General features: G+C 37.1%; 1 protein-coding gene across 5 annotated transcripts in view; it reads left to right on the forward strand.

Annotated features, from left to right (window-relative positions):
- The window catches only part of DPH5 (diphthamide biosynthesis 5), a 36,064-nt gene that overhangs the window by 2,324 nt on the left and 6,929 nt on the right, over positions 1–26,811 (forward strand). For all 5 annotated transcript variants that reach the window (XM_063652536.1, XM_054475578.2, XM_054475562.2 and 2 more), the window contains exons 3-5: positions 2,082–2,206; positions 10,024–10,132; positions 22,202–22,322. In XM_063652536.1, coding sequence (XP_063508606.1) covers positions 2,082–2,206; positions 10,024–10,132; positions 22,202–22,322 — 355 coding nt within the window. The remainder of the gene's footprint in view (positions 1–2,081; positions 2,207–10,023; positions 10,133–22,201; positions 22,323–26,811) is intronic.

The raw sequence follows: 26,811 nt of genomic DNA on the forward strand, positions 1-26,811 counted from the left end.
AAATGGGGTAAAAAACACCTACTTTAGGTGTTCAGCATAGTTCTTAGCATAGGTTCTTAACTATGGTATGTGACACAAAAGTGTTCAGAAATAGAAATTGTCAATGTTCACATTTCCAAACTTCTCTGAACTTCAGTTTCTTCATTTGTCAAGTGGCAATTACCAGTTGGAGGGTTATGTAGTGTTTTATTGAGATGATGTATATGAAAGTGCTTTGTAAATTTTCAGTGCTAGCTAAATGTTAATTTTGGCTGCTGTTATTTTGTAAAGTATTTTTTTCCAAAGACAAAACTTCTGGAGTTATTACTTACAGAGTCAAGACCTGAAGCTGGACCCAGCCTTACCTACAGTAAATTATGTGTACTTTGTTAAGGTGCTGGAATATCTGTTTCTCCACAGTAATAAGTACTGACATTTATAGAACAGTTACAGAACAGTTACTGTGCACTGTTTTAAATGCTTTACATGTAGATTAGGATTATTATTCTAATAACTGTTCATTTTGCAGGGATAGAGAAGTTAACAAACTTGCCCAAGTTCATGCAGATAGTGAATGATAGAGCCAGGAGATGAACTAAAGCAGTCCTGAGTTGAAGTCTGCCACTCTTTTTATTATTATTATTATTTCTTATTTTTTGTTTTTATTTTGAGACGGAGTCTCGCTCTGTTGCCCAGGCTGGAATGCAGTGGTGTGATCTCGGCCCCCTGCAACCTCTGCCTCTTGGGTTCAAGCAATTCTTCTGTCACAGCCTTCTGAGTAGCTGGGATTACTCAGAAGTAGCTGGGATTACGCAGTAGTAGTGTGCCATTGTGCCCGGCTAATTTTTGTATTTTTAGTAGAGATGAGATTTCACCATGTTGGCCAGGCTGGTCTCGAACTCCTGACCTCAGGTGATCCACCTGCCTCGTCCTCCAAAGTGCTGTGATTATAGGTGAGAGCCACTGCGCTCGGCCGAGGTCTACCACTCTTGACCTCTACACTGTACTATGTCTCTGTATTCTTAAGGATAGATAATAGCTATACAAAGTGTAACTTCACAGAACACCTACAGAGAAGGTAGGATTCAAGCAAAATGGTCAATGCTGGATCATGCCCTGCTTAATAATTTGTTCATGTACTCATTTGTTTGACAGATGTTATTGCGTACCAGATACCGTTGTACTACAGCAATCCTTGTAACTTTTAATAACTCACTCAAAGTTCTCAGTATGTAAGAAACCGTATTATTTATCTATGCATCCAGTTTTACTCCATTTGAATTACTTATTATTTCTCAGGAAATCAGTTTTAAGATTCATGATCCTTCATTCTGTACTGGCTGACGAGATGAAAAAAAAGAAAAGGATTCATGATCTTGCATAATAGTCTGTAACCACTATCAGATGACTACTAGCTTACTAGCTCACTCTCTACTGGATTTGTTCTCTAGAGTTGAGCTGCAGGGAATTAAATCACAAAGCAGTTTATTTGCAAACTTCCTACATATTTAGAATTCAGTTATTGCTCCTGCAACTCTGCCTTTTTAGCAGAAACTAAGGAATATAGTTTTAAATTAGTATCTTCTGCATTTATGTAGGAATGTTCACTGGTTCTGTAAACAGCTAATTTTCTATTGTTTCTCATTGGTGCTGCCTTTTTTTTCTAGCTGAGTTGCCATATGTTTAACCATTGAAAATTTAATAAAAGCTAAACCACCATGTTTGTTTAAACTTATTGTTTAATATATTTATTCTGTATTACATCATGTTTCTGAAGTAGGGCTCATGTGTACATATTCCGTATTCATCCTACAGTGTTCTACTTGGCCTTTAGAGCCAAATTTAGAAATAAATTTAAAATGCAAAAAGCCTCAGATGTTAAGAGGTCCGCCTCCTTTGAGATATTAAGACAGCCCCAAATACAGAGTTTAATTCCAACATGATATAAAATACTGGCTTACTGATGAGTTGTACTGAATGATCTGTGTTTGGGTGGTTGCCAAGATATGCACCATTCCCAAACAAAGAGTGTGTGTGTGTGTATGTGTGTTAGAATGGTCACCTGCTGTCTCTTTATCTTGATATTGGACTTGTATCTGTAGGAAGAGTTTTATGGAAGAAAATTGATTCTTGCTGATAGAGAAGAAGTGGAACAAGAAGCAGATAATATTTTAAAGGATGCTGATATCAGTGATGTTGCATTCCTTGTGGTTGGTGATCCATTTGGGTAAGTCAAGGCAGATATTTTGAGTTTTTAACTCATTTACTTTTTTTTAATCAGTAAGAATTATTCTATTGCACTTAAAACTTTTACCTGCCAGGTCCTGATAAGGAACTCTGTTTACTTAAGGTCTATCTAAAATGTCATAGTTTAAACTTTCATGATCTTTGAGATTAATGAAGAAAAGCTAGTTGGTAAATATATCATCATATGTATCACTACATTATCAAGTGTCAACTCTAAAGTTTGTATCATTGCTTCTGCTGTTTTAGAAGGTCATGTAGGGCAACAAATGCCTTAACTGGTATATCATTTTTAAATAGTTCATTACATTATCAAAAGTCATGCCTGCCATTTGCTGCTGATAATTTCAAGCATCTTCGACTTCTTTTGTCCTAGGTTTTTTTTTTCCTTTTGTAATCATCTACTATTTGGCAATACTGCCGTCACTTTGCTTGCCTTGAATTTATCGTTTATCAAGTCTCTGATTTCAATTTCTTATATCCATTGGGAACCCTGTTCTTTGTCATTACCACAAAGATGGGCATCTACTGCCTAGTCAAGCATCATCAATCTCTAATGTCAAGCCAAACAGAAGAGTTCTTTGTCTACAGCTAGTTACCTAAGATTTATATCACAGATTTAAGGAACATAAGGACCATGTAAGACCTTGGAGGGGACTAGGAATTTAATTTAAATACAGTGGTAAACTTTTGCAGGATTCAAACCAGGAAAAGTCAAAATCTGATTAGCATTAAAAGGTCACTTTAAATGCTTAGGTAAATGGATTTTAGGGAGGCAAGAACATTTTTGGTGGAAAAGAGAAAAAGATGGGAACATATTTAGAAGAAGAATGCCAAGATGAATGTGGTGGATAAGGAAAAGGAAAGGAGTAAATCTGATTCCCAGGATTCTAGCTTTATAAATGAGTGGTTGGTAGTGTCACTTGAAAACTGGTAGAGAACAGAATTTGGAGAAACAGGAATTGGTTATGGAAATATGTTAACTTTGAGATGTCAAGTAGGCAGTTAGCTGCTGCTAGAGCTTGGGATGGGAGGTCATCCTAGATAAATGGCTTTTGAAGTCATCAGTATGTTTATGGTGTTTAAAGCTGGAGGAATGGATAGAATCAGCTTAGGAGAGAAGAGTGGGAAAAGAGGACCTAGGATAGCCCTGGGAAACCTTGGAATTTCATCGTGTACCTGGAGCCAGAGGAGGAGGGAGAAAAAGCAAGAGAGTATGTTGTCACAGAAGCCAGGAAAAGAGACTATTCAAAAAGGAAAGACTGAATAGCTTCAATATAATACTGAAAGTTTGACTGTAAGATGAGGACAGAAATATGTGTCTGAATTTAAAGACATGATGTTTGGAGTTGATTAGTGGTGGTTTTATGGAGGAGTTGGAACCTGAGCTGGGCTGGATAGGGTTCAACAGATGGAGATTATGGGGTGGGCCAGGAGAAAGGTAGAAGGAAGAATGCTCATATAAGTGAAAAAACTGAGGCACAGAGAAAGTACCTTGATGTAATTAATTGCTCCCATGCTCAAAAACCTTCAGTGACTTCTCATGGCCTTAAATCTTGAAGTCTTTCTTTTTTCTCTAGCTACTCTTTAACTGCTATGCTAGAACCAAATGGTACAACTTTCCATTTCATAAGTGTTTTATAATATTCTTCCCCTATTTCTTTGCTCAAGCTTTTTCCTTAAAACAGTTCTTCTCAGTTCCTGATTATATCTAATTGTACTATAAAATTAGTATACAGCTCAGATGCTACCTCTTTCATTCCTGTTTTATTCCAGAGTGCCTTTTTTTTTTTTTTTTTCCATTTTAGACTCCTTTAATTTGCCCTTTCTTAGTGATTCATCATATATAGCCTTGTATTTAAATTCAGATTTAAGGAATATTTACTGTACTGCAGTTATTTTTTATTTACCAGCAGATTATAGTTAGGATATGATAGTTGGAAATGGCATGGTAGGGAATGTGTAATTTTAATTGGAATTTGAGTGGATTAAATGGAGGAGAAATCAGGTAAGGAATATAGAATGCAGCCAGGCACTGAAATTCTTAGATATGAGCAAAAAATATCCCTTATTTAATTTTAAGACCCCTTCTTATTTAAATAAAATATATAAAAAGAAGATTGTTTAAGATGCTGAATCTTAAATTCTTTTTTTCAGTACTTTTAAAATGGTAAAATGACACATGACAAAATGTGTCATTTTAACCATTTTAGTGTACAGTTCAGTGGCATACTAAGTACATTCACATTGTTGTGCAACTATCACCACTGTCCATCTCCAACAATATGAAGTTCTTGAAGACAGTTTAAAGTCATAGTTAAGTAAGTTCATGTAGTCTCATCTTTGTTCTTTTACCCAGGTTATTGAAAGGAATATGGAAATAGATCACACAAAGAAAGTAAATGAGTCTAAAAAAATATACTAAATCAATAGAACTTAATCACTGTGAGAGTTGACAATCTCAAACATTCTATCCCTAAATCTCTGCATAAGAAGTCTTTATTAAACACACTGTTTCTAATGATGGTTCTGTTTTATTATTCCATTCTGTATTTCAATATGCTCTGTAACTATAATATTATAATGAATACAAAATTTTTATCCCTATGTTGTATGCCTTTTCCTTAGTGGCATACATATACAGATAATATGTCCTGATGTAGGCTGTTTGACTGCTTCCATTCCACGTAATGAATGTGAACAGTGCTTGGCACCTAATAACTATAAAATCAATGGCAGCATTATTATTATTAGTCTATTTTTCTTCAATATAAATAAAGCTGTCACATATAAATTTACGTATATGATACCTTCTTCCCTCCCACTTCTTTATCCCCATATTTTAGATTGTTTCCTTATGGTAGATCCTCCAAAATAGGTTTTTAGGAATAAAATATCAAAAGGTGTGGACATGGACATTTTCTAGAATAAAGCATATCGTCAATTATTTTTCAAAAGGATAGTGCCAAGTGTTAGTGCTTCCATAGTTCATGAAAACGTCATTTTCACTATATCATTGCAAACATTACTGAATTTCTGGCCCACCAGCCACACTTATGTCAAAAAGGGAGACATTATAAAATTTAAAACAAACATATGAGCCGGCGCAGTGGCTCACGCCTGTAATCCCAGCACTTTGGGAGGCTGAGGCGGGTGGATTGCCCGAGCCCAGGAGTTCGAAACCAGCCTGGGCAACGTGGCGAAACCCCATCTCTACTAAAAATACAAAAAATTAGCCAGGCGTAGTGGCAGACGCCTGTAATCCCAGCTACTCAGGAGGCTGAGGCAGGAGAATTGATTGAACCCGGGAGGCGGAGGTTGCGTGAGCCAAGATCGTGCCACTGCACTCCAGCCTGGGCAATGGAGCAAGACTCTGTCTCAAAAAAAAAAAAAAAAAAAAAAAAAAAATCAAATTTTGTATATTCAAATTGGTCACCTTTGTGTACTTTATTTTATTGATTCCATTAATCAAAACATTTTTGGATCTCCTTTTTTGAAATTGCCTTTGGAACAATTTCAAGTAACAAGTATGTTATTACAGATTTATTACTATTTCTGAGCATACATACATATACACATACATGATTTTAGATAGAGCCATATACCTAGAAATAGTAAATTTGTTTGTGTGTATATGTATGTGTCTACTCATTTTAAATAAACTTGTGATAGAGATGTAATTTTGAACCAGTTTTCAAAGAAAACTGATTTAGTTTTCTTTACTCTTAATGTTAAGTAGTGAGATTCTGTTGAAGGTGATATTAAAAACAATTCTTTATAATTGACATTCATGTTATTTTTTAAAAGCTTATTTGAAATCAAATTAATGATATTTTTCATATCAGTTTTATTTTATGTATGTGATTAAAAACAGGCTTCCCTGGTGGGCATTTGTTAATATATATCTGACTGCTCCATGGAGTAAAAGCCCTTTATCTTCCTACTTGGTATGCATTGACCAGTCCACAGGTTCTGCTTGTTTGCATGTGGTTTCTCAGACATGCTAATGTTGCTTTACCCAGTAGGGCCTGGAATTTTTATCAGGAGGGAAAAAGGCCTTTAAAATGCAGTTCTAAATTGATAAGGGGTTACATTTCACTGTGTCCATGTTTATATTTATCTATAGTCTCTCTTTACTCCAGTCTACCTACTTAGAATCTTGAGATTTTATCTTAAAAAAGGAAAGGCAACAGGTCAAATATGCACACATATGTACATACGCATACACACGTCCTAATTATACACAGTAACCAAATGAAAACAGTTATAAATAAAATGACTTCTGGACAGATATAAAATCCAATATCATATGAGATAGGACTCTCATATAAAGACTGAGTGACAAGCTGTGAAAATTTATGTACAGGCATACCTTGTTTTATTGTGTTTTGCTTTATTTCATTTCACATACATTGCATTTTTTAAAAATTGAAGGTTTGTGGCAACTTTGCATTGAGCAATCCTATTGGTGCCATTTTTTTCTGACAGCATGTTCTCACTTCCTGTCTCTGTGTTACATTTTGGTAATTATTGTGATATTTCAAGCTTTTTCATTACTACATCTGTTAATGATGATTTGTGATCAGTGATCTTTGATGTTACTGTTGTACTTTGGGTTGCCATAAACCAAGCGCATATAAAATGGCGAACTTAATTGATAAATGTTGTGTGTGTTCTGACTGCTCCCCACCAACCAGCCATTCCCCCAACTCTCTCTCTCTCTTCTTGGGCCTCCCTTTTACCAGAGACCCAACAATACTGAAGTTAGGTCAATTAATAACCCTACGATGGCCTCAAAGTGTTCAAGTGAAAGAGTCAAGTGTCTCTCACTTTGAATCAAAAGCTAGAAATGAGGAAGGCATATAGAAAGCCAAGAGGCTGGGTGTGGTGGCTCACACCTGTAATCCCAGCACTTTGGGAGGCTGAGGTGGGCGGATCACCTCAAGTCAGGAGTTCAAGACCAGCCTGGCCAACATGACGAAACCCCGTCTCTACCAAAAAATACAAAAATTAGCTGGGCATGGTGGTGGGTGCCTGTAATCCCAGCTACCTGGGAGGCTGAGGCAGGGACAATTGCTTGAACCCAGGAGGTGGAGGTTGCAGTGAGCCGAGATCACGCTACTGCACTCCAGCCTGGGTGACATAGTGGGATTCCGTGTCAAAAAAAAAAAAAAAGAAAAAGGAAAGCCAAGATAGGCTGAAAACTAGGCCTTTTTCATCAAACAGCCAAGTTATGTATGCAAAGGAAAAGTTCTTTGTTTTGAGAAGGAATCTCATTCTGTCGCCCAGGCTGGAGTGCAGTGGCACAATCTCAGCTCACTGCAAGCTCCGCCTCCCAGGTTCACGCCATTCTCCTGCCTCAGCCTCCCGAGTAGCTGGGACTACAGGCACCTGCCACCATGCCCAGCTAACTTTTTGTATTTTTAGTAGAGATGGGGTTTCACCGTGTTGGCCAGGATGGTCTCAATCTCCTGACCTCGTGATCTGTCTGCCTCAGCCTCCCAAACGGCTGGGATTACAGGTGTGAGCCACCGCACCTGGCCGGAAAAGTTCTTAAAGGAAATTAAAAGTGCTACTCTTACGAATGCTCTAATGATAAGGAAGTAAAACAGACTTATTGCTGATAGGGAGAAAGTTTTAGTGTTCTGTATAGAAGATCAAACCTGCCACAATATTCCCTTAAGCTAAAGTCTAATCCAAGGCAAGGCCCAAACTCTCTTCAAGTCTATGAAGGCTGACGGGTGAGGAAGCTGCAGAAAAATAGTTCCAAGCTAGCCGAGGTTGGTTCATGAGGTTTAAGGAAAAAAGTTGTCTCTATAACATAAATGTATGAGCTGTGGAAACAAGTTATCCAGAAGGTCTAGCTAAAATAACTGATGAATCACTACACAGTAGATTTTCAATGTGGATGAAACAGCCTTCTATTGGAAGAGGATGCCTTGTAGGACTTTAATTGCTAGAGAGGAGAAGCGAATGCCGGACTTAAAAGGACTGGCTAACTCTTGGTAGGGCTAATGCAGCTGGTGACTCTAGATTGAAGCCAGTGCTCATATATACAGCCTTATGAAAATCCTAGGTCCTGTAAGAATTATGCTAAATCTATTCTTCCTTTGCATTGTAAGTGGAACAAGAAAACCTGAATGACAGCACATCTGTTTACAGCATGGTTCACTGAATATTTTAAACCCACCCTTGAGACCTACTGCTCAAAAAAATAGATTTCTTTCAAAACATTATTGCTCATTGACAATGCACTTGGTCACCCAAGAGCTCAGGCAGTGTACAAGAAGATTACTATTGTTTTTATGCCTGCTAACCCAACATCTATTCTACAGCTCATGGATCAAGGAGTAATTTTGACTTTCAAGTCTTTCTATCTAAGAAATACATTTTGTGAGGCTGTAGCTGCCCTAGATAGTGATTTCTCTGATGAGTCTGGGCAAAGTAAATTGAAAACCTTCTGGAAAGGCTTCACCATTCTAGATGTCATTTAAAATATTCATGATTCATGAGAAGAGGTAAAAATACCCACATTAATAGGAGTTTGGGAGGGGTCAATTCCAACCCTCATGAATGACTTTGAGGGCTTCAAGACTTCATTGCAGGAAGTAACTGTAGATATGGTAGAAATACCAAGAGAACTAGAATTAGAAGTGGAGCCTGAAGATATGATGGAATTACTTCAATCTTAGGATAAAACTTGAACAGATGAAGAGTGGCTTTTTATGGACAGGCAAAGAAAGTGGTTTCATGAGATGAAATCTATTCTTGATGAAGGTGCTGTGAACATTGTTGAGATGACAACAAAGGATTTAGAATATCACATAAACTTAGTTGATAGATTACTAGCAGGGTTTGAGAAGATTGGCTCCAATTTTGAAAGAGGTTCCACTGTGGGTAAAATGGTATCACACAATGTTGCATGCTACAGAGAAGTCTTTCATGAAAGGAAAAGTCAATCAATGCAGCAGATTTCACTGTTTTATTTTAAGAAATTGCCACAGCCACCCCTATCTTCAGCAACCACCACCCTGATCAGTTAGCAGCCATCAACATGGAGGCAAGACCATCCACTAGCAAAAAGATTACAACTCACTGAAGGCTCAGATGATTGTTGGCATTTTGTAGCAATAAAGTGTTTTTAAACTAAGGTATGCACATTTTCTAGACATAATGCTATTACACACTTAACAGACTACAGTATAGTATAAACATAACTTTTATATGCACTAAGAAACCAAAAAAATTAACGTGGCTGGCTATATTTTGATATTCACTTTATTGTGGTTATCTTGATCCAAACTTGCAATATCTTCATGGTATACCTGTATATTCTGCCTTATATTTTAAATACAAAGACAAAGCCTTCAAAATAGAGCAATGATTCTAGTTGTGCCCTAATTTAGAATTTTAGAGCAGTAATTTTAAGAATTTAAAAGGGCTCTGAGACCAAAGAGCTTAAGAATCGCTGCTCAAGAGTTAAGTCGCTGAGCTTATATTTCATAGATGTCTTTTTCAGGTATTTACAGGACAAAGGGCAAGTAAAGGTCCCTTTCTTAAGTAGCTGCCAAGGCTGCTTTAGGAGTGTTATAGTAGCAACTCAACATTTTGAAGGGCATGTTTAGTCTTGCATTTTCTTGCTAAAAAGCTCAGATGAAAGCCTTATGCAGGTGTGTGGAAGAATTTGAAGAAAGGCAGTGCTCCTGCCTCTTTAATTGACATGAACTCAGGAAATATTATAGCTTTACTGTCTTAAAAGTGTTGTTTGCTTTAATCCAATCTAATCTTTTCTCACTACAGGGCTACAACACACAGTGATCTTGTTCTAAGAGCAACAAAGCTGGGAATTCCTTATAGAGTTATTCACAATGCCTCCATAATGAATGCTGTAGGCTGCTGTGGTTTACAGGTAATGCAACAAAGGAGGTTTTTCAGTGGAATTAAACAAAAATGTTTTATTTTTCCACAAATTGAAAATACATGTATTTTATGAATCATAAAACATACTACTATTTGATACTAGACTACTTAGTATATACATAGACTGAATTTTTTAACACTAATTTTTTTATGCTAGGTTTTCCCCCTTATTGGAATCGAGCGTTTAGATTTAGCTAGAAAATGATTTTAACCTTATATCCAACTTGTACTTACATAAAAAGGAAAATATAAACTAATCCAAATGACGTACTCAGCATTGTCAAGGCCCATGATTTTTCATATAGTATTGTTTTGTGTGCTGTCAAGAGCATTGTGATGCTGCATTTCTTAATAGAATCAGTATAAAAGCTAAAAGCCAGTGATATAGGCTTTTAAACCAGGTTTGCAGTTATTGATGTGTAAAGTTAGTTATTTTTGTGTCCAACAGTCTCGGTTCTGAGGGGTTAGAGTGCCCCACAATTGTTTCCAAGATTTACTTCTTAGCTACTGATACTCATTTTCCAAGCTTGGTGTTTGTATTCTGATGTTCACACATGGATAATCCATGACAACTATGACTGCTGCTTGGCTAACAGTGGTTTTAAGACAACATCAATTATTAAGACACATTCCTATTTTCAGATGTATCATAATAGGAAAACAACGTGCATCTTAGAAGCTGTGAAATAAAGTATTTCCCAGTGTGTCTTCCTGAAACACATAATTTAAAAATAGATATTTTCAAGAAGATACGTTAGCATCAGGCACCAATGCTATGTCTGTAGCTTTAGAGGACTATATTTTCTGTATGACTTGGAGAGAATAGTTCAATTTAATTGACTAATACTGGCTTTTTATGTCAAAATGTTGCCTGTGTTTGTGAAGAACTAGAGAAAAAGTATAAATGATTGACCTGACCTGACAGTATTCACCACTTGCTCTTAGTTGTTATGTTAAATTAGCATGGAATTTTGCTATTTTTTTGGTCCAAAATGCATACTTTTTAAAAAACCTTGCCCATTCAAGTCTTTTTTTCCCATTTTGAAACCCTTTTGAACATTTCTGTGTTGGAGTAAGTTGAATGCTTTTCATAGAACTATAAAATGTTAGCGCTACAAAGAATGCTATAGGGATGGAGAAAATGATGCCAAAATATGTTCCCAAGGTCATTCAGGTAGGTAGATGGAGCTAAAACTCTTGATCCCTAGTCCAGTATTCTTCCCTTCTGGGGGTGTCCAAGGGAGAGAGTACAGTCATGGGTTCTTAGTTTCTGTTGCTGATTGGGCCCTTCCGCATCCCTCTTTTCTGCTTATCACTAGAGACAGAAACTAAAAACCATGGCTTCAGGCTGCTAAAAGCCTAAAACAAAACAAAACAAAACAGAAAAACAACAACAAAATAAGGCAGATTGGACAAGCTTGTGACAATACTGCCTTTTAAGAATTCATGACGGATGGCTGGGCGTGGTGGCTCACACCTGTAATCCCAGCACTTTGGGAGGCCGAGGCAGGTGGTTCACCTGAAGTCAGAAATTCAAGAACAGCCTGGCCAACATGGTGAAACCCCATCTCTACTAAAAATACAAAAATTAGCTGGGCGTGGTGGCAGGGACCTGTAATCCCAGCTACTAGGGAGGCTGAAGCAGGAGAATCACCCTAATCCGCAAGGCGGGGAGGTTGCAGTGAGCCGAGATCGCGCCACTGCACTCCAGCCTGGGTGACGAGAGTAAAAACTCCATCTCAAAAAAAAAAAGAATTGATAACTGCTAGAAGAAAGAAAAAAAGGAGAGAAATTATCATTTGATAAATAAAGATATGTAAACCTTAAGCTAATAGGACATACATTTTTACCATATTTCATATAATTTTGTGTCTTGTAAAGAAAGTTAACTAGCCCTTTCTCCATCATATTTTGCTCTAAATTATAGCTATTTTTAATTAATTTTTTTGCTTCTTTTTTAAGCATAAAAATAGAACACATCCCATATAAATCTGTTTTATAGACTGGTTAAAACTAAACCTGGGTGACCCTGTCCTTCTGATCCTCCACACTGATAGTTAGGTAAAGTGTAATTGTTCTCGTGTCTAAATTGGGTGAAGGTATTTGAGTGGGAATTTACGGTGAGAATTAGCAGTCTTCATGTAAGTACCTACAGTCATATTCACATATATTATTTTTCAAAAAACTTTCTCACAATTGTGTGTGGGATTTCTCTAAACAGCCACACACCATTTTTCCCCTAGCCTAGTTTTATTATCTAGTCTGGATATGAAATGACTATTTGTATGAAAAACAGGAGGTGCCTTTTTAGGTTCTGTCTTATATAGTGGTCACATTTCTATGAAGATATACTTACTGTACCACTGAAATTATTCATATCAGAAGAGGTAATTATTGATTCATTTTGTACAGTTTTCTAATATAAAAAGCATTAAAAATCATATGCATAACACACTTAAATTTTAACATAAATGTATAGATATTCTGCATATTGCAAGTACTTTGACAAAGTCTTCTTCCTTATAATAGCTGGCCTTTTTCTCTTTACTATTTGGACTAGCGCTTATGGAAGAAACAGTAACCTAAATCTGTGGTTCTCAGACTTAGTATTTATTAGAATCACCTAGAGGGCTTGTAGGACAGGTTGCTGGGCTTCATATTCAAACTTTCTGATACAGTAGATCTGGGATGGGGTCTGAGAATTTGTATTTCTAACAAATTCTCAGGTGATGCTGAAGCTATTGCTACAGGTATCATACTTTGAGAATTACCAACCTAGACAAATTAAAAACTTAGAAAGTGAAAGAACTGTGTTATCTTTTGTTTGGCATGGCAGGATTGGAAGAGTACATTTTTAATTCCCAGTATACACTTGTTAAATGTAGGATGTTGAGAGGTTATCTTGCCATGCCCTCTTGATCAGTTTTTTAAAAGGGAGATGAGAACCACTGTGAAAAGGCCTTCTGTCATCTCCGTGAAAGAGCTCTCCATGAGTTCAAAAACAGCCATCAAGTTATTGAACAGAGTAGATTACAGAGTAGCGGTATGAAATTTCTAACCTAGAAATAGACAGACTTTTCAGCTATCAATTTATCAACCCCCTTTGAACTATTCTGTTGTTTTTGTTGTTTTCTAAAGAAACAACATGCAGAGTTCAGAATCAACCACTGAGTATTGTTCATTACCTTTGTAGTTTATTAGCCAACAGAAAATTTTTGTTATCACTATGATGGTAAAAATCGTTGTATAACTATCTAACACTCCTTCATACACACAGACATTCACACACACAGCCAGTTGATACGCACTATCTTGCAGGCTTGTCATAAAATAAAATTCTCTACCACAAACTCCATATTCCTGATGAAAATTTTCCTTGTAAAATAAAAAGTGTATTAGAGGCTTCCAAGTTAGACTTCTTTAAAGAGAATAGTGATCCATTCATTCAACAAATACTGTTAACCTACTTATTTTTCTAAGTGCCTTTGGATACAGTAATAAACTTGACCAATAGGGTCCTTGCTCTCAAAGAGATTCTATTTTAGTGGGCAGAAGAGACAACGTCAATAAAATGATAAATATTAGATAATGGTAAGCATAAGAAATTCAAGTAGACTGGTATTTAGAGAGTGACTAAGTCACTACTGAGGTCGGGGAGGTATCTCTAAGAAGGTGACATTTGAGATTCGATACAAATTAAGAAGGAACTAGCATATTCCATACAGAGGAAACAGTCAGTACAAAGGCCCTGAAGTGAGAATGAGCTTGGCTTGTTAAAGGAACCAAGGAAAGGCTTGTTGGATCATAGCAGGCAAGGGGAAGAGTGACCTGAGGTTGGATAGGTGGATAGGGCTGGATCACTAGGCTCTCATCCAACATTAGGAGTTTAGGTGTTATCCTAAGTGACACAGATTGACATTGAAGCATTTTAAGCAGTATAAATACTTGATCTGATAAATTTTTTAAAACATAAGCTTTGGCCAATATGTGGAGATTGAATTATTGCCAGGCAAGATTGGAATTGAGGAAATCCTCTAAATTACAGTCATTTAGAGGAAAGATGATGGTGGCTTTTACTGTATGGAGTAGGGCATAAGAGAAGATTTAGAAAGTGAACTTTGAAGAGCATTTTCTATTAAGAGAATTGAGATTTGGGGAGATGTAGAGAGCCATTTCTGCCTTACTGATAGTCCTAGGAAAGGAATTGGGGTCTTTATGCTAATGGGTCCTTTTCTACCATCTCCACTACCACAGTTATTATGGTTTGTACCCCCAAAGACTTGTCTATAGGCCTGGATTCTTCTATTACTATTGCTCGATTGGCTTCCTACTTTGGTTGGTTCTGTTAAACTTGTTATTGCTAGAGCAGTTGCCTCCTGTCACTAAGAGCCCTGTGCCAGTCTTTCTGTGCTTTCAGGACCATAGATTAATCATAGAATTGATTATGTAGAAGAGTATGATTAGGTTTATCTTACTCCTAGACTCTTGAGGGTATGGATGTTGCCTTGAAGTCTCTACTAATGTCTTGGGAAGAGTTAAAGTCATGGGGTAGATATTAAATACATGTATGTTCAATCAAAGAAGCCAGACATAGAAGATCATGTATTATTTGATTCTATTTACATGAAGTGTCCCCAAAAGGCAAATCTGTAGAGACAGAAAGTAATTAATGGTTGTTTGGGGCTGGGCATTACAGGGATTAACTGTGAATGGACATAAGGGGTCTTAGTCGGGTGATGAAAAATGTTCTAAAACTAGTATGGCAATGGTTGCACAGCTCGGTAATTTACTAAAAAGCATTGAATCATACGCTTGGAAGAGTCATTGTTATGTGAATGATAAGGCAGTAAAGTGGTTAAAAAAATGAATTATAAGAAGTTAGCTAGATAGGCAAGAGGGCAGAAGGCATTCCCAACAGAGAGAGAAGTGTAGTTAAAAGAAAGAGTCTTGGAACCACTTTAGGGAATCTGTAAGGTATTGCAGTAACACACACACACATACAAATATGTGCATACATAAATACCAAAGAAACCTTGGCTATCTAGGGAGTCAGTTAACACGAGGCTTAGAATATATATGTTGAATAAAAATTGACTACATATTGGGTAGAATTGGTAGAGGAAAAATATAATGGAAAAGATTTAGAATTGAACTTCAAATTAAAAGGCCTTGTTTTACTTCTTGCCTAGGCAGTAACTAAGGCGTCATCTTCTCTGGATCTCAGATTCCTTTACTGTAAGGGTATGTGGTGAGGATTGGGAGGGAGATTGGATGAGAGTGTTGGTTTTCAAACCACACCATGGTGTATGAAGATGCTTTAGGGATTCTGCAGACAATGAAGTAATGACTTAACACTAAATAACAAAGATTTAGATCCTCAAGGAGCCCAATCATTATCTTTAACTCTATTGATGTTTTACTTAAGAGTAGTTCATTTAGAAAAACAGAACTAAATGTACACTAAGTGCCAGTAAAATGTATGAAAATTACTGAACTAGATAAGGTCTAATATAGATTTGGAAGCCAAAAAGCCAGCCTCTTTTCCAACATTTAGCAAAGATTATCTTGACTGAGATGCATTAGGTACTCAAATTTTCATTCAATAAATTTTAGGATTTTTCACATTAAAATAATAGTTATAAACACATATACTTTAAAATCATGTTTTTAAATTCCTAACAGATATTTCTAACACTTGTATTTGTTTAACATTTTGCAGATTTTTCTAATGAAAGAAAAGCCTATTTGTATGTCTAAAGCCAGGCATGTTGGTTGTGTTTAGATGTCCTGGTAATGAAAATTTGCTTAATAAATTGAGGATCAATCTTAATAAATCAGAGATTTTTCTCAATACACAGAAGATAGGAGAATAAAGCCCTTTTCTTTGTTTTTTTTTTTTGTTTGTTTGTTTGTTTGTTTTGGGACGGAATCTTGCTCTGTCGCCCAGGCTGGAGTGCAATGGCGCGATCTCAGCTCACTGCAAGCTCCGCCTCCCGGGTTCACGCCATTCTCCTGCTTCAGCCTCCCGAGTAGCTGGGACTACAGGTGCCCACCACCACGCCCGGCTAATTTCTTTTATATTTTTAGTAGAGACGGGGTTTTACTGTGTTAGCCAGGATGGTCTCGATCTCCTGACCTCGTGATCCGCCTGCCTCGGCCTCCCAAAGTGCTGGGATTACAGGCGTGAGCCACCGTGCCCGGCCAAAGTCCTTTTCTTGAATTATTGAGTTTAACATTTCTGCAGAAGCAGTTAGCTTAGACATACAGAATCAGAATTGCTTCCATTTAGCATTGTTCCTGCTTTAGAAGAACCATTTTCCTTGATAATGAATGATTTCTATGCTCACAGAAAATTAGGAAGATATATTGAGTATAAAAAGAAAATAAAAAAGCATCCATAGTACCACCACCTAGAGATATCCACAGTTACCAATTTAGGCACATTTCAGTCTTTTTATTCAACACTTAGTATGTGTATATTTACTTGATCTTATAGGCCAAACAAATATTAGAAGAAATTACAAATTCTGAAATACTTCTTTGTATAGAATTTTATTATCTTTCTTAATCATTTGTGTGATAGAATATATTAGTTCTCTTGTAGAAATTTGGTGACTGAAATGGTTTTGAAACATTTTAAAAGGCAGATAAATGAGACAGTTCCATGAAACCAGGTAGCAATGTTTTTAGATAAAAACTGCATTATCAGTTGTGGCTGACTTCAGAGAAAAGGTTGTATAATTTCCTATCATTGTGAAATGTTTCCACTTTCTCTTGCTATTGCATGAGTGACCTTGAGTATTGCCATATGTTCATCTGTTTATATAATGCATTTCTAGTTTGGAAAAATGTATATTACTTTCAGAAAGTAACAACTCATTTCCTCTCTTTTTTTTAATACCACAACATTCATTGTGATAGTCAGCATTGTCGACCTTGTAGTGATTCTTATTGTTACTTTTCAGAAGCATTAGTTGGTTTCATTGTTGTCCAGGGACTAATGTAGTAATGAAAAACCCTAGCTTAATACAAAGAACACCTAGTTTTAGTGTTCTTTGTATTAAGCTAGATTTTATCACCTAGAGTTCTGTATCCTTCTATGGTCTTAGAAGAAAATAATCTAAGCTCTTTCTATTCTTTTAGTCACTTAGGAACAGTTTTTGACTACTTGCTAAGTCATGAGCATATTTAATTTTTTTTCTTCCTTTCTGTTTCCACTTATTACTGGTTCTAATCATTATTTTTTTTTAATCGCCACCTTACCATCATTTTTTTCCTACTTCATAGTTTTCTTTTTAAATTGTAAATATAATTGTGCCATTCTTCCATTAAAACAATTTTGGTAAATTAATCCCCATCCTATATAGAATGTTCAGTTACTTGTATGTTGTATTAGTCTATTCTCATGCTTCTAATAAAGACATACCCAAGACTGGAAAATTGACTTTGAGGTCAATTGTGACTCAATTTTGAGGTCAAATTGACTTTGAGGTCAATAAACTGTGGAGTTTAATTGAGTCACAGTTCAGCATGGCTGGGGAGGCCTCAGAACACTTACATTTATGGCTGTAGGGGAAGCAAACACATCCTTCTTCACATGACATCAGCAAAGAGATGTGCAGAGTAAAGAGGGGGGAAAGCCCCTTATGAAACCATCAGATCTCGTGAGAACTCACTATCACGAGAACAGCATGGAGGTAACTGCACCCCGCCCTCACCTCCCCCACTACCGGGTCCCTCCCACAACATGTGGGGATTATAGGAACTACAATTCAAGATGAGATTTGCGTGGGGACACAGCCAAGCCATGTTATGTATGTTTATGACTTTATCATATTATCAACTCTGATTTACTCATTTTCCTATCTGCCGTTGCATTCTATCACAGTGCCATGCATATAATCAATATGTAACAAGTACTTGCTGAGTTGAATTTCTTATTTATTTTTTTCCCCCAATCCCTGCCTTCCACCCTGGAGTTCGATCTTGTCTTTGAAATTTTAAAATTGTCATTTTAAAATTTAATTTACAAGTGGCTCTCATTTATGTGTGAGAATAAATCTTGTAGCTCTTCTGTCTACGTAGTCATTCAACTTTATGTACCTAGTGTGCGGCCATGTGCATACTCTTCCTTAGTGTCATCAAAACTCAGTGTTACATCAATGGTATGCAAATTGTATGTGGGGATAAAAACAACAACAAACAAAACCCAACCCCAAGAACAGTATTCTGTATAGAAGAGAAAACTAGTCACTCTTGATTATGTGGTTTTGTGGTACATTTTTTGACAGTTTTGCTGGCTTGGCTTTCTTTCACTTCACAGATTTAACTGATTTAATTTAGGATATAAATATATGATACTTGCAGGGCTTAATAGAGTTCTTAGCAAGTTTAATTTTTCTTAACAGATTTTTTTAGCTTTAATACCACAGAAAATATTTTTATTTATTATACAAAATAACAAAAGCATTGAAATCTAAAATGGAGTTTTACAAAGCATCTGTGCTTCTAAAAGGAAAGAAATATTGATGGCTATGAGATGAGTTAGGAGACTGTTAAGGTTATTCAGGCAAGTGATATTGAGGGCTCAAACCATGGTTGTAGGGAAAGAAATGAATAGTCAGCTACATAAATTATACAGCAGAATTTACAGGAATTGGCACTAAATAAGATGTCAGGAATTAGATATATGTTTAGAGAGAAGTCAGGCACAGTTAGCTATTTCTGGGTAATGGCTTAATGCCATTTTAAATATTGCCCAAGACTTCCTGCCTCTGTTACTTTGTTCATAGTATCTCATTCTTTCCCCATGTTCAGTTTCTCCAGTCTTAAATCTTAACTGTCTTTCAAGGTCTAGCTTACACCTTGTATTTTCAGAAGATGCCTTCAGATGCCCTCTTAGTGGGGGAAATGCTGAATTCTTATAATGCTTAGAGTCTATAGCATATTTAATAATAATTATTACTACCTACTATTGTCTTTCTTGTGCATCTTCTAACTAGATTGTGCCTTATGCCTAATGAGTGGATGTTTTGAGTTTTTTTGGTTTTTGTCCTAGATAAAACATAATCCAATATAAGTTAGGTAAACTGCTTTCTCTATAGGTTACTCCAGGTTAAAATTTAAAAAGGCCTGTGTTTACCTACTGTCTCTTACAAAACAGCTGTTTTTATAGTCTTTAAATTTAGATTTGCAGCAATAATGTTTTGGAGGAAAAATGATCACAGCACAAAGGCTTATATGAATATTATAGGATGGTTCAATACTTAGGCTTCTGCAATCTCAGTTCTCATCACTGTGTGATTTTGCTCTAGTATAATTCACTGGTAAGCCCTTGGATTGTGAAACACAAAGAACTGGTTCTTTTGTTCTTTGAGGTATTGACATATGGTGAAATTGTTTGCATAATGTTCCAGGATTCACTGAAGAAGTTTGCACCACAGCTACAGGAGTGGTTACAGTTTATAAATCAAGGTCCTGGAGAGCAGTGCTTGTGTGAGGTTTTCTTTAATCTCTCAAATTAGACAATCCAAAGACACTGCTACACAAAATGCTTTAGTGTTTATATGTGACTTTCATCTCAATTCTTTCTTAAGTGATCTGTCACTTTCTTTTTGAATGAAGAACTTATTTCCTTCCATGACTGTATTCCCATGACTCTTAAGGTATTTAAGACCCATTTAAAGTATGTATTATTGCATATATAATTTTTTTTAACAGTTTTACCTTGAAGTTTTTTTATGGAATAATACTAATATTTCATAGTTTGATCTGAGATGTGAAAAATCCTTTTTAGAATGTAAACAGTTGAACTTGTCAGAATGAAATCATAAATGTAGTTTCAAGTATTTAGTAATATTTTTGAGCTTACTCCAATAAGGAAAGCAGTTGGATTAAAGCAGGACACAGCATTTTAGAACATCTTCATTATTAAAACATTATCATTATTATATCATCAAATTCCTAACACTGAGACTTTTCCATGTGTAAGGCACTACTAGGCACTCTGCATACTTTGTGTCATTTAACCCTTAAAACCACATTTTTATGTTTACAGTTATTATACCCATTTTGTAGAAGGGTTCCTCCCAAGGATTGGGAACGTTACTTGACTTGTCCGTGATTAATCATAGTAAGAACCACTGCCATGACTGCAGAGCCTTTCTCTGCCGTATGAGACATGAGCAAGACTGCACAATCCGTGAGAGCCAGAGCTGTGTTTTGCCTGTCATTTTAAACCCGTGACTAGCATAATACCTGGTACATAGTAGATGATCTGTAATAAGTATTTGTTGGCTAAGTTTGCCTCTCATCACCCAATAATAATAACAAAACCCCTCAGCAGGGCCAGGACCGATCTTGGTAGCTTGGCACAGAGTGAACATATTCCTGGCATTCCACATTGGAACTAGAAATACATTGTCACAGGGAAACCTTGTCACATGTGGCAGGAAGTTTCATGACTGAATACTTGGAGTTACATGGGTCTTTGTACACTGACCTGTGAATTTCATTGCTACTGAATAGCATAACTTCTATGAGATAATATGTTTTTAGGCAGCTTTCAAATGGACTTTGGGAGTAAACCTTGTTGGTAGGTAAGATGTAGGCTGTGGCCTATGAGGAACATGATGAGCCTTCCCTTTAGAACTCAAAGTCACCATTATGAGTATTGATTATAGTTTATAGGACCTCATTATGTAAAAACTGAGAAACGTTGAGCTGTTGCTCTAGGGAATTAGGGATGAAGCACCTGAATGCACAACCTTCTCTGTTTCCTTCCTGCTTGTCTTCCCCTCATACCTTGCTGAGCCTCTGAAACTGATTTGAAAAGCCTTAGGCTACTGAAAGCAGAGGATGACTAATCCTTGCTCCAGACCAGTTTCTGCATTTTTAATTGAAGAACCCAAGGCTGAGAAAAGTGACTTCCTGAAGTCACATGGCTATTTCAGGCACACGGTTAATTTGTGGCAGAGGACTAGATGTGACTTTCAGAGTCTAGTGCTTACCAGTTCTATTATAAATTATTTTAAGTACTATTTAAATTGAATAATTAAATCTTTATACAACTTTAGTATTCTGTTTTATATTGTCTTTGAAAATAAATGTCCTTTGCTCAGTGCTGAGATAAGAACTAATATTAACCTATTGTTTCACAGTTTGAATAACTTTTTACATGTAATATGATCCTCACAACCCTAGGAGTAGGAAGAACAGAATTTTATCACTATTCCTATTTTAGAGATAAAATCTTTCAGTAATATCACACAGCCAACAAGTTGCAGAGCCAGAATTCAAAAGTAGATTTTCTCACATAAGATTTGAAATTGGACTCACTTAAGCGAGCTAGTTCAGCCAGTCTGGATCAGAGAAGCCAGCTTCTTGGTTGTAGTGATGGTGAACCCGGGTGAGCCACTTGCGGGTTAAAGAGAAGGTTTGGAAAAAGGCCCTCATCCCTGAATTCTATAGTGAGGGAACAAATAGAATCTTGCCAAATTAAGGGACTATAGGTTTGGAACAATGGCAGGAGTGAGTATATGCTTTGTTTTCTTGAGATAGTGTGATGGAAGAGAGCATTCCCTCAGGCTAGATTTAAGTGTTTATTTTTATATTAGTTAGCTATGTGACTAGCTAAGTCAGTTGCTCTTTCTAAGCCTTGATGGTCTCATCTGTAAAATGAGAACAATATTAACCTTGTGAACCCTGCTCTGATTGCTCAGAACTCTTTTTTTTTTTCTCCTGGGTTCTTTGCATTTCAGTATTTTTAGCAACTATATAGCTAAATTATGAAATTGTTACACATGTTCCTATACAGAATGCAGAAATACTAGAAACTTATTACTGCAACTTACTTACTACTGGCATCAGAAAGACACTAGCTACCATGAACCAAAGAGAAGTTCCTGTTACCTTTTTTGGTGACAGATTTGATCCCCACCCCATTTCAAGTTGGGTTTTCACTTTTTATTTTGGTTGTAAAATGATTAAATTCTCTCCTTATCTATGAAATAGTAGTTAATTAATTGTTCCATCATTAATTAATGTTTTCTTTTTCTAGTTATATAAGTTTGGAGAGACCGTTTCTATTGTTTTTTGGACAGACACTTGGAGACCAGAAAGCTTCTTTGACAAAGTGAAGAAGAACAGACAAAATGGCATGCACACATTATGTTTACTAGGTAAGGGTTTTGGAATTTACTTGAAGTAACAATATGGAACTATCATATTGTTCTCATTTTGATTTTGTGTTAAGGTCTGTGGATAATTAGCTAGAGGTAAGAAAAGACACAGTCTAGCCATTCTATGCAGACCACACTCTTTCCCATACTCTTAGAGAGACATGCATCTTCTGCTTCAAGTCCCATGTGGCTATTTCTGCATACACACCATGGTTATGCTGCTCCCTCTTATGCCCTGCCCTAGTAGATCCTCTCCAGTATTCCATATCTTACTCATTTGTCCATCAAGGATTTACTGCAATCCAATAGACATGCACTGAGCAAGTCTTAGCAAGGACCATCCTGCCTCTTCCTAGGGAGGTTCTTTGAATACTGCAGTATTGATGCTATCAGATTCACAATGATAGATCTAAAAGAGACTCTGGAGATCATCTTATTGAGGCCTGTTTTACAGATGAAGTTGAGGCCCAGAATATTGAATTATTTCCCCACTGTCACCTAGTCAATTGTTAGCAGAACTGGTAGAATCAGATAGCCTTTTAATAATAGCTCATTTCATTGTACCTTCTTCCCCAAATCCTATTTCCTGTTTAGTGTGGAAAGAGCTGGGATCACTATCTTTGTTTACCAAGATAATAGTACTGAGTTTCAGAAAGCCATGGTGTTTTCTTTCTAGCAGAGGCACTGAAATTTTACCGATTCACATTTGCTAATCAGCCCCTATTCTAGCAGCATACATTGTAGAAAGAAATACTGGTATCAAAGACTTAATAATGTGACTAAACAGAACACAGCTAACTGACATTTTTGATGACTTTGAAATGATACTTCTACTTGGAATCAGAAGACAAAATCCCAGTGCTACTACTTACTAGCTAGAGAATACTGTAAACATTCCTTAGCCTTCATATTTATCAAATAGGAATAATTCCTCCTACGTCATGGAGTTGTATAAGAGCAGTACTTCTCAAACTATTTGTGGTAAAGAACCATGGTTGGGTTGTTTAAAACATATGTTTGATTTTTAAATTTTCAATCTTTTATGTCAGTGTCAAGTTACTATAAATTTTGTACATATTCTTACTCCTGTAGTTACTTCATCATTTACTGGTAACACAAAGCTCACATACTGGCATTGGTCCTGAGATCATACTTTGAATTGTACTGTGTTAGTGAAACTGTGTGTGAAGTCACTCACCAAAATGTCTATCACATAGCACAAGATCAGGGCAGAGAATAAGCCCATAATTTTGGCCTCTGTATATTAAATACAGATATTCAGAATATTAGACAAGATTTCTGTTTGCCACATTTTTTTTTTTTTAAGACAGAGTCTTACTCTGTTGCCCAGGCTGGAGTGCAGTGGCACAATCTCGGCTTACTGCAACCTCTGCCTCCTGGATTCAAGCAACTCTCCTGTCTTGGCTCCCTGGGTAGTGAGGACTACAGGTGCATGCCACCATACCCGGCTAATTTTTTGTATTTTTTTTAGTAGAGATGGGGTTTCACCATGTTAGCCAGGGTGGTCTCCATCTCCAGACCTCATGATCCGCCTGCCTCGGCCTCCCAAAGTGCTGGGATTACAGGCGTGAGCCACTGCACTCGGCCTTTTATTTTATTTTTATTTTTTTGAGATGGAACCTTGCTCTTGTTGCCCAGGCTGGATTGCAGTGGCGTGATCTTGGCTCACTGCAACCTCCGTGTCCCGGGTTCAAGCGATTCTCCTGCCTCAGCCTTCCGAGTAACTGGGATTACAGGTACCTGCCACCACACCCGGCTAATTTTTGTATTTTTAGTAAAGACGGGATTTCACCATATTGGCCAGGCTGGTCTTGAACTCCTGACCTTAAGATCTTCCCACCTCTGCCCCACAAAGTGCTGGGATTACAGGTATGAGCCACTGCACCTGGCCTATTTGCCAAAAATTTTTAAGCTATTTGCATAATATAGCCAATCTCTGTTATTTAACAATATTTAATTTTAAGCAACAAAATAAATTTTTTGTTTGTTTTTTTAAGAGACAAGGTCTCTCTCTGTCTCCCAGGCTGGAGTGCAGTGTCACAATCTCAGCATACTGCAGTCTCAACCTCCCATGCCCAAGTGATCCTACCACCTCAGCCTTCTAGGTAGCTAGGACCACAGGCATATGCCACCACACCTAGCTAATTTTTGTATGTTTTGTAAAGATGGGGTTTCGCCATGTTGCCCAGGCTGGTCTCAAATTTCTGAGCTCAAGCAATCCACCCACCTTGGCCCCCCAAAGTGCTGGGCTTAGAGGAGTGAACCACGGTGCCTGGCTGTATGTCTTAATAGAAAAGATTATAATACATTTTTATTAATGATTGGCATTTCTTAGGATAGAAATTAATATCTAGAGCAGGGATTAGCAAACAAGTACCCATGGATCACATCTGGCCTGCTGTTTTGTAAATAAGGCTTTATTGGAACATGGCCATGCACCTTCATTTATATATTATCTATGGCTACTTTCATGCCACAACAGCAGTGATGAGTAGTTGTGACAGAGACCATATGGTCCTCAAAACCTAAAATATTTGCTGCCTGCCCCTTTTCAGAAGTTTGCTGGCTCCTGATCTTGAGTGAAATTTTATCTAATCTCATGTGCTGCACCCTGAATCCCTTCAGTGATGTGTTATAACCTGACACTACTTTTTTCATAGTCTTACCAGCCATATGAATTACCTTATTAACTTGATTTCTTCACTGCTTCATAAGAGCAGAGACTTTATCTTGCTTTTTATTCTCCTCCTAATGTCTAGAAGTCTAGCACAGTGTAGGCACTAAATAAATATTTATGGAAGTTAATTGAAGTTTTATTTAGTCTATATTCTCAGACTTGGTCTTATGACCCATTGGCACAGAAAATCTTTAACTCTTGCTAGTTCAGTCAGTTGCAGCCAGAATACACTCCTTTTAATTCCATTTTATTCTTGCTTTTTTTTTTTTTTTTTAAGATAAGGTTTACCCTGTCATCCAGGCTGGAGTGCAGTGGTGCAGTCTTGGCTCACTGCAACCTCTGCCTACCAGGTTCAAGCGATTCTCTTGCCTCAGCCTCCTGAGGCTGGGATTACAGAAGTCTGCTACCATGCTTGTTTAATTTTTGTTTTTAGTAGAGATGGGGTTTTGCCATGTTAACCAGGCTGGTCTCAAACCCCTGGCCTCAAGTGATCTGCCCGTCTCAACCTCTCAAAGTGCTGGGATGACGGGCTTGAGCCACTGCACCCGGGCCCCCTTTTATTCTTGACATCTAATTAATTATAGATCTAGATTAGGCCATAAACGCTTCTCTAACACATTTTCTTTTGTCTTATGCCAATATTTGCAATCAGCTAGTATGATGTTTTCTTATTTTAGTTTATTGCCAGTGTGATTTAGTGCTTCATTCATCATTAATTAGCTTTATAATTTTGTCTTTGAAATTTCCATGTAAAAAGAGACTGGTCTTACTTTTTTATAGTCCTTACTAACAAGGACACTGTAAGACTTGTGAGTTGGTGTGGACTGTGCCATCAGATATATCCATCTTGTTATCCCAAAGTTAGATCCAGTTAAAGCCAGCTGTGGGTAGAAGGTCAAAGTAGATGACGGGCGAAGGATAATTTTTAAAAGGACTTTTGCTGAAGAAGTAGATGTATCTGAGGGATGAAAAATGGGGATTCATTGAAGCTCAGATACTAGAATGTATGTTTTACAACAGTACTGAAAGGTTCTAAAACAGAACAGGGAAGGAAGAATCTGAGAGGCAGGCTACCTGATAACCTCCCTATATATCCATTAAAAATGACAGGAAAGGCCAGGTGCGGTGCCTCACGCCTGTAATCCCAGCACTTTGGGAGGCTGAGGCAGGCGGATCACGAGGTCAGAAGATCGAGACCATCCTGACTAACACGGTGAAACCCCATCTCTACTAAAAATACAGAAAATTAGCCGAGCATGGTGGCGGGTGCCTTTAGTCTCAGCTACTTGGGAGGCTGAGACAAGAGAATGGCGTGAACCCAAGAGGCGGAGCTTGCAGTAAGCTGAGATTGCACCACTGCACTCCAGCCTGGACGACAGAGCGAGACTCCTTCTCAAAAAAAAAAAAAAAAGACAGGAAGGAGAGGAAGCGGCACTTATCTTTTCAGAAGCTTTGGAAAGGCAGATAGAAGATCAGTGTACAGGTATTTATTGAGTGTTTACCCTATGCCCCATGTAGAGTTAGTTTCTTTTGTAATACTAAGGAAGTGTAGACGTGGGTTGTGCTCTCAAAGCTTTGAAATCTCGTTTGGAACTAATGTGTTGTGCATGTGAAAGTTTAAAGAACAATTAAGTTCTGTTGTATGGAGAGGCAGGAAGGACAAACCAGAAATTTGGCTCTTGAGTTGTCTTTCTAAGAGCTGCCCCTTTTCTTAGCTTTTCTGGGAAAAGACAAACAAGGTTAAACAATATATCTTCCTTGCTCTATTAACAAAAGCAGGAACAGGGTGTG

Source organism: Pongo pygmaeus, chromosome 1, assembly GCF_028885625.2.
Source record: "Pongo pygmaeus isolate AG05252 chromosome 1, NHGRI_mPonPyg2-v2.0_pri, whole genome shotgun sequence".
In the NCBI taxonomy this organism is placed as follows: domain Eukaryota; kingdom Metazoa; phylum Chordata; class Mammalia; order Primates; family Hominidae; genus Pongo; species Pongo pygmaeus.